The 8,776-nt window shown below is 48.2% G+C and overlaps 1 protein-coding gene across 2 annotated transcripts; it reads right to left on the bottom strand.

The window, feature by feature from the left end:
* Positions 1-402: 402 nt before the first annotated feature.
* On the bottom strand, positions 403-8,495 carry NRL (neural retina leucine zipper). 2 transcript variants are annotated; one of them, XM_039338079.1, is made up of 3 exons: positions 8,346-8,495; positions 3,964-4,369; positions 403-1,941 (listed from the first exon to the last, which is right to left on the bottom strand). In XM_039338079.1, exons 1-3 carry the CDS (start codon positions 8,363-8,365, stop codon positions 1,543-1,545), a joined length of 825 nt encoding a protein of 274 aa, XP_039194013.1. In that variant the 5' UTR covers positions 8,366-8,495; the 3' UTR covers positions 403-1,542. The 2 variants fall into 2 exon arrangements, with proteins under 2 accessions (XP_039194013.1, XP_039194014.1); XM_039338080.1 differs by having other exon boundaries at positions 403-1,926.
* Positions 8,496-8,776: the final 281 nt, after the last annotated feature.

Below are 8,776 nucleotides of genomic sequence, written 5' to 3'. Positions count from 1 at the left end.
CAGCTGGGAGAGGAGCTTTGGCGATTGCAGGCCCATGAAGTGTGGCTGTGATATTCTTTTAACAATTTGTGGGTTCTTGTGCCCTACAGTTGTACAACTGTGAGGGAGCAATGCAAGGGTGTGTGTGTGAACATGTACCTACAAAGAGCTTTTTAAAAAATATTTAAAAAATTAAAAGGATAAAAACATATTTATGACGGTTGCAGTGTCCCAGGGTCATATGGTCCTGTTTTTCTTGGAATTTTTCCACTTTTTCACTCCCGGATTTCCAGACTCTTGGAATAAATGAGAGAATTTCTATATTTCTGATGTGGTTATTTGGGAATATGTGGTATTTTGTTCCCCCAAGGACAGTTTGATCCTGAGATGTTGCTGAAGTGGAGGAAACCACATGAAGGGCCATTTGTAAAAGTACTCTGTTTTTTTATTGACAGGATCTAAAGGGTGACTGTGGGTCTCCTTTTGCAACAAAAACATCACAAAGCTGCACTTTTCACACACTTTTTGTCTTCCTGCAACACTGGCCAAATCCCCCCAGAGGCCCAGAACAACATCGTCCAATCCCAGCATTGCTGTCAACTCAGCCGTCCTCCAGGCACACAACTCCCAGAATTCCTAGCTACTCGCTAGGAATTCTGGGATCCTGGCTAGGGATTCCGGGAGTTGTGGTCTTCGCCTAGAAGAGGCTTAAAAGATTTATTATTATTATTATTTTTGCCCCACACAACTCTCACACCCAAACAGGAAAATGTAATGCGTGTTGTTGACAGTGGCGTGCTGGGGGGCTCCTAGGCCCACTCCTCATTTTGTGCCTGGCCTCACCAACGAGGCAGCCATTTTGAGAAAGGGCAAGTCTCTCCCGCCCTCCCTTCCTGGCAATTTCCAGGATCCAATATGGCCTCCAGGTTTCTCAGGAAATTGAGAGTGCCTGCTGCAGGTCCTTTTGCCTTGCCAAATTCTCTCCATTTGCAAATTTGGGACCTAAAAATTGGGCAACAGGATTCCCAAATCTGCCTCTTTCGCCCTCTGGCCCAAATTTTGGCTCTGGGGAAGAGACCGGAAGCCATGTTTTCGGCTTCCATTTGTTTCTCTCCTTCCGTTGGAAGCAAGAATGATCAACCAAGTACATTTCTCAACACGCCCAAGAGAACCAGCCTTATTTGCACCGTAAACGTCACTAGACTGAGGCATAAGGCTGCAGGGAACCATGGGGGCTGTAGTTCCTCGGGTGGAAGATGGACACCCACCCACCCGCCCCGCCGAGCAGCACCCATGCCAAACTACAATTCCCAGGAGCCTTTGAGGGGAAGCGTCTGCCCGCTTGCCATCATCCCCAAAGCTATTTGTGCATGTAGACCTGCCTAAGATGGCCGAGACTCTTTGGCGCCATCTGGTGGTGGATAGAAGGGACTACCTGGGAGGGAGCTGGGCTCAGCGTCCCCCTCTGGTGGATTAAAGAGGGGAAAGCAGCTTCTCGGCAAGTTCATTTCCCGCGCAGCTCCCCAAAAGTTCGATGGAGGCGGAAGGAAGTCCAGGGCGGGCTCATAAAAAAAACTGCACCATGGAAGGCGCCTGAGCTATGGGGGCCTTGGTGGCCCCCTCCCCACAATGCCCCCCGGCCGCCTCGCTCAGCAGCTTCTGACACCGGGCTTTGTAGATGTCTCGTTCGTGGACCAAGCGGGCCACCTCCACCCGCAGGGACTCCAGCTGCTGGGCCAACTGGGACTTCTCGGCTTCCAGGATGTGGCGCTGCTGGACCCGTTTGAAGCGACAGGACTGGGCGTAGCCGCGGTTTTTGAGGGTGCGCCGTTTCTGCTTCAGCCGCTGCACCTCGTCCTTGCCGAAGCCGCGGAGCTGCCGGTTGAGGTCCCGCACGGACATGGAGACCAGCTGGGCATCGGAGAAGCGGTCGGAAAGCCGGGGTAGCTGGAAGTGAGGAAGCTGTATCAGGCAGGCAGAGGAAAACAAAAGCCACATCGGGTGAGCAAAAGGATGCTAAAGTTGCAGCATTCTCACACGAGGGCAGGGGGTCTTCAAACTTGGCCCTTTTAGGACTTGTGGACTTCAACTCCCAGAATTCCTCAGCCAGCGTGAGGGAACTATGGCCCTTTGATGACTTGTGGACTTCAACTCCCAGAATTCCTCAGCCAGCGTGAGGGAACTATGGCCCTTTGATAACTTGTGGACTTCAACTCCCAGAATTCCTCAGCCAGCATGCCTGGCTGAGGAATTCTGGGAGTTGATGTCCACAAGCAGGGGCCTTCAAACTTGGCTCTTTTAGGACTTGTGGACTTCAACTCCCAGAATTCCTCAGCCAGCGTGAGGGAACTATGGCCCTTTGATGACTTGTGGACTTCAACTCCCAGAATTCCTCAGCCAGCATGCCTGGCTGAGGAATTCTGGGAGTTGACGTCCACAAGCAGGGGCCTTCAAACTTGGCTCTTTTAGGACTTGTGGACGTCAACTCCCAGAATTCCTCAGCCAGCGTGAGGGAACTACGGTCCTTGGATGACTTGTGGACTTCAACTCCCAGAATTCCTCAGCCAGGCACATCATAAGTACATGCCAGTTGCCAAGTGTCTGAATTTTGATCACGTGACCTCAGGGAGGCTACAACAGTTGTGTGAAAAATGATCATCGGTCACTTTTTTTCCGGGCCGTTTTAGCTTCGGTCACATGATCTTTCTTTGAATTCAGGCTTCTAACCAAGCTGGAGAAGACTGAGGCCGGTGTCCCCCAACATCTGGACCCGTGTGGTTGGACTACAATTCCCTGCACTCCCAGCCACTGGCTACCGATGGGAGTTGTAGTCCCTTCATATGTGGAGGATACCTGAATTGAGGCAAGCTGCTTCGAGCACCGAACCCAATGATTCATTTTCTAAAACGTGCAATCCTGACTATTTCGTTTGTGTCATATAAAGCCAGACAAACTGGATTAGCAGAACCTCCGTTGGGCTGGCCATAAGCCAGCATGGACCTAACATGCGACATTCCTTTTTTTTTTTTTTTAAATGTTGGCTGTCTGGTCCGTTACCTTCTTAATCCGGAGAAATTAAGAATATTTTTATTCCCCTGGAAACATCCCCTCTCGGGAGAGGTGCATTCGCAATCCAGGTCTGATAGTGCTCATTTCTTATACTACAGGCTTATGAGTAGTCAGGTAAGAGCACTCTGCACACGCTCAAAAGCTAGGCCTTCCAGGGAGTGCCTTCCACTGGGGGGGGGACCCCTTCATTTCGGCAGCTTTTCAGGTCCGAAGCTGTTCTAACCCTGGATGCGCAAGGACCGTGGCTTCTCGCAAGGCGGCTCTCTGCACATGCTCAGAGACGCTGAATTCGATCCTATTTGCCAAGACTAATTAAACCAGTCTCCCATTCATCCTTCTATTTCCCTGCCCCTCGCTTTCTCCACTTTCAACAGTTCGTTTAATGAGCAAAGTTCCAACAGCCCTGAAAAAAGTGACCGTTTTTTTTCCACACTTAACGACCGTTGCAGCGTTCCCCAGGCACAGCTGATCGGAATTCAAACGCTTGGCAACCGACTCACATTTATGACGGTCGCAGGGGGGCCGGGATCACGGCAGGGATTCCCTTAACCCACCGCGGCAAGAAAGCAGCAGGCATTCTGGGCTCCGCTGTCGTCGTAAGTCGAGGACCGCCTCGAGGTGGCAGAGCAGTTAGAGTGCAGTACTGCAGGCCACTTTAGCTGACTGTGTTCAGCAGGTCAGCGGTTCAAATCTCACCGGCTCAAGGTTGACTCAGCCTTCCATCCTTCCGGGGTAGGTAAAATGAGGACCCAGATTGTTGGGGGCAATGTAAATATATATATATACATTGCTTACTGGTGTACACCGCTTAGAGAGTGCTTGCACTTAAAGCGGTATATAAGTCTCATAAATAAATAAATAAATAAATATTGGATGTCTTTCTTTTTCTTTTGTGGTTTCGTTTTGCAGACTTACCTGTTGCTGCTGTTGCTCGGCCCCAAAGCTCTCGGCGGATCCCAGGAACCCCTGCAGCTCGGGGCTCATGCTGTTTCGAAGACCCCCTTCTGCCACGGGTACCCCCAAAAAGGCTTCGACGGCTTCATCCAGCCCTGGCACCATCTGCGTCTCCGGACCGGCGCCCGCCGCCGCGGCCGCCGCCAAAGACTGGTGCAACGTCGCCATCCAGTAGAGCTCTTCCAGGGAGGATTTGGGGTCTGCCCCCTTGTCGAAGGTGGGCGAGGGGGGCACGGAGCTGCACGGGGTGGAACTGACGGAGGAGCTGCTGTTCAGCCGGGGCAATTCCTGTTTCACTTCGAACTTCAGCAGGTCAAACTCATCCAGATAATCCAGAGCAATCGGGCTGGCGGGTAAGGTGTTCATTCTGCAAGAAGGAAGGAAGATAAGGTTGGTGTTTGTGTGTGTGTGTCGGTGCGTTTGTGTATACGTGTGTCTCACCGGGCTGGAAGAGATCTGGATTAATGGATTAACTCTGGAGGGGGGGGGATAGAAAAATAACCAACCCAATATCTTTTGCGCCAGCTACCTGTTTGCTCAGGACGCTGGACATCCTGTGAGGTAGCTTTTGCCCCTCATCCAGCCCCGCGGAAAACCTCTAATGCTTCCACCTCTCTATTTATTATTTCGTAGACAATTAGGATAAGCTTGCCAGGAAATAAATCGGTGAAAAAATATATATCTTTTGCACCAGCTACCCTGTTTGCTCAGGACGCTGGACATCCCGTGGGGTAGATTTTGCCCCTCATCCAGCCCCGCGGAAAACCTCTTATGCTTCCACCTCTCTATTTATTATTTCGTAGATGGTTAGGATATGCTTGCCAGGAAATAAATAGGCGAAAAAATATATATCTTTTGCGTCAGCTACCCTGTTTGCTCAGGACGCTGGACATCCCGTGGGATAGCTTTTGCTCCTCATTCAGTCCCGAGGCAAACTTTATTTTTATATAAAGGTTTTTATTGAGTTTTTGTAAGGTTGGGGAAGGGATAGGACCAGGATAGGGATTAAGGTTTCGGGTGGGGTTAGGATTGGGATTGGGATTGGGACAGGATTGGGAACAATATTGGGGTTGCCCCCCCCCAATAACATTTTCAAGCTTTAGCAAACAGACTATTGTTTGGATACATATGTTCAGTTAATATACTAATTAATATAATAGTAAATAGCTGTAGTGAATATGATAAACGATCATGTTTATGATGATCGTTTATCATATTCACTACAGCTATTTACTATTATATTAATTAGTGTTAACTGAACATATGTATCCGGACAATAGTTGGTCGATACATATCATTCTTCTTACTAATATATATTCAAAATAACGTATCACATTCATTTCTCACCGGTTCGTTTTCCTAACCCTTGGTAAAAATTTATCCCATGTTTTAAAATAAACTCGAGTCTTCTTTCTCTTTCATCTCTAAGATTAGTCTATCCATTTCTGCACATTCTGAGATTTTCTTAATTAAAATCTCTTCCGTTGGTAAGTTTTCATTTTTCCAGTATTGGGCAAATACTATTCTCGCTGCTGCGGCGAACTTCTAACGCTACCACTTATTTATTATTTCGTAGAAGGTTAGGATATGCTTGCCAGGAAATTAATAGGTAAAAAAATAACATATCTTTTGCACCAGCTACCCTGTTTGCTCAGGACGCTGAAAATCCCGTGGGGTAGCTTTTGCAAACTTTTAACTCTATCACCTCTCTCTTATTTTGTAGGTTATGAAGGAAATAAGTAGGCAATAAATAAATAAATAAAACTTCTGCACCAACTACAGGTCGTCCTTTCCTTACAACAGTTCCATTTAGTGACCATGTCAAAGTCACAATGGCACTGGAAAAAAAAGGGACTCACAACGGCACTGGAAAAAAAAGGGACTCACAACCGTGTTTTACACTTACGACCTTTGATCATGTGATCAAAATTCAATAGACTATATTGGTGAATAAAGAAAGAATTTAAATTTTGGAATAATATTTGTATTTTAGTCACGAGAATTAGTTTAGAATGCAATGAGTCTAAGTCTATCCGAATTATAAATATTGGTTATAAAAGGCTAAATTGGAATTAAATAAAACCTAAAAACAGGACTTGGGTATGCATAACTAAAATATTATTGATAAATGTATAGATTATTTGAACGTTAGCTAGAAAGTACCAACATGAATGTGATATAACACCTAAGTGAAATAGAGAGGGAATCGTTATTGATGTAAACTGAAATATCTATGTATTATTCTGTTATTGGATTATTGATTACCCGATCACCACGCTGCTTCCTAGCTACTTGGTTGTTAAAATTGGAAAAATTAGTAAAATTTGTTTAAAAAAAAAAAATTCAGATGTTTGGCAACTGATTCATATTTATGACGGTCCCCGTGCCTCTTTTGCGGCGTTCTGACAAGCAGAGTCAACGGGGGAAGCCACTTAACGACCGGAGTTGCTAACTTATCAACTGCACCGATTCGCTTAATGACCACGCTGAGAAAGGTCATAAAATGGGGCACTTAACAAACGTCTTGCTTAGCCAGAGCATTTTTGGGCTCCCTCGCCGTCGTAAGCCGAGGACTGTCTGTCACCCTGTTTGCTCAGGACACTGAACATCTGTGAGGTAGCTTTCGCACCTCATCCAGTCCCACAGCAAACCTCTATGGCTGGTACCTTTCCTTTCATTTGGGAGATGATGATCAAGTTGCCCAGAAATAAATAGGCAAAAATTTAAATATTCTTTGGCACCAATTCCCGTTTGCTCAGAATGCCGAACATCCTGTGGGATAGGTTTTGCACTCAGCTCCACGGCAAATTTCTAGTACTACCATCTTTCCCTTTATTATTTCGTCGGTTACAATATGCCGGGGCGGAGACACCAGGAAATAAATAATTAAGAAAAGAAAAAAAAGGGGGGGGGGCAGCCACGGATTATCCAGGGAAGATTTTATTTCATTTTAAAAATCGCGGATTACATTTCTATGCCGCCCAGCTCGCTACCCAAAGGGACACGGTGATGTGCCGACAACCTGGATTGAAACCACGGTTTGAGTCCTACCTATCCTTGCCAATCCTTGACCAGGATAGACTGCAAAAGAGGACCCAATCCCTTGCCCCAGGGCAAACCTCTTGCACGCTATTCACACCTACTGACTTGGATTAAAGTTCGCTCTCTCTGCCGAGCTTCTGTAGCCCAGCACTGTCTATCCCAAGCCCAGGTGGGCATGTTTTCTGGAAAACTGTAGGGTGATTTTAGCACGGAAACCCGGAATGGTCGGAGATTTGGCTGAGGAAAAACAGGCAGAATTTGTCCTCCCTAGCAGAGCTGGGTGGAAAATACGGAGCGGAGATTGTTTCCTCTTTACTAATTTTTCCTGGCTAGGCTACTGCTACTTATAGACCGACCCTTGGTGCCTAACTGGCATCCTTGGATTAAATGGGAAGGGTCTGATAAAGGGAAGACTCCCCCCTCCAGGATCTAATACTCTGAAGGAAAAGTTTTTCAACTTTGACCAGTTAGTTGAAGAGGGGAAGACTTCAACTCCCAGAATCCCCCCCAGCCAGCTTTGCTGGCTGGGGGGGGGATTCTGGGAGTTGAAGTCCTCCCCTCTTCAACTGGTTAAAGTTGAAAAACTTTGCCTGAAGATCCCATCGGAGGATGAATTTTGTTTGTTCGGCTGAATAGCCTTTTCTTTACCCCGCCAGCCCAAATCCACACCTTGACCCCCGCAATCCACAGGTGCTGGCTTCTCCCTCTGGATGCCGCGCAGCGGGCTGCGCGCATCCTCCCCAGGCAAGCGGCGCTTCGCGGCTATCCCGAGGGTGCGGAAAGGATCGCGCAGAGAAAAAGAAGAAATGAAAGCGGACGGGGCAGAAAAAAAAAAACCCTCCCGGGAGGAGAGAGATGAGAAAGCCTACAAAACGCAAGGCGATCCTTTGGGGAAAAAAAAAAAAACAGATCCGGGGGGGGGGGGGAAACGCAAGGCGATCCTTTGCAAAAAAAAAAAAAAAACCCAGACCCGGAGAAAACGCAAGGCGATCCTTTGCACACACACACACACACACACACACACAAAAAAACCAGATCCGGGGAAAATGCAAGGCGATCCTTTGCAAAAAAAAAAAAAACAGATCCGGGGGGAAACGCAAGGCGATCCTTTGCAAAACCGCAAATCTGGGGGGGGGGGACGCAAGGCGATCCTTTGCAAAAAAAAAAAAAAACCAAGATCCGGGGGGAAAACGCAAGGCGATCCTTTGCAAAACACCCAGACCCGGGGGAAATTCAAGGCGATCCTTTGCAAAACCCCAGATCTTTTTGGGGGGGGGAGAAGGAGGGGGGGAAGAGCCCACCTGCTTGCTTGGTCGTCCATGGGTCTTGTTCCTTGCCAGCGTCCGGTCCGGACCGCCTTGCCCTCTCCTGCCTCCCGTTGTTGCGGCTGCTTTAGGGGTGAGGATCCCAAAGAACACAGCGCAGCCCCCGGGGTTCCCTTTAAATCCCGGGAGAATGACCTCATCCGCATATATTAGCAGCCAGCCAATGGGGAGGGTGGGATTTAGGCGGGGGCGCGGCCTAAATTTACCCCCCCCCTCCTCCTCCTCCTCCTCCTCCTCCCTCCTCCCTTTTCACCAACTTGGAGGAAGTTTGCTCCTTACTCCCAGTTCCTCTTTTGGGGGGAGTCACATGTTCACCCCAGATTTGCACTTTCTCTCAGCCTCCACCTTCCCAGGCATGGGACTACAAAGCCCAGTGCTCCCGGCTGAGCCGCTTTGCACAAACACAC

This window comes from Crotalus tigris, unplaced genomic scaffold (assembly GCF_016545835.1).
Source record: "Crotalus tigris isolate CLP2741 ecotype Arizona unplaced genomic scaffold, ASM1654583v1 scf7180000017690.20705106771:4171800, whole genome shotgun sequence".
NCBI lineage: Eukaryota > Metazoa > Chordata > Lepidosauria > Squamata > Viperidae > Crotalus > Crotalus tigris.
The sequence above is the reverse complement of the archived record's forward strand: the minus strand, read 5'-3'. Positions and strand labels throughout refer to the sequence as shown.

What these genes read in the sequence shown, in the direction of transcription:
- NRL (XM_039338079.1), bottom strand. Translation starts at nt 8,365, where the DNA reads ATGGACGACCAAGCAAGCAG. An exon ending in ATGGACGACCAAGCAAGCAG is followed by an intron (nt 4,370 to 8,345) that starts GTGGGCTCTTCC and finishes TCCTTCTTGCAG; the next exon opens with AATGAACACCTTACCCGCCA. An exon ending in CCGAGCAACAGCAGCAACAG is followed by an intron (nt 1,942 to 3,963) that starts GTAAGTCTGCAA and finishes TGCCTGATACAG; the next exon opens with CTTCCTCACTTCCAGCTACC.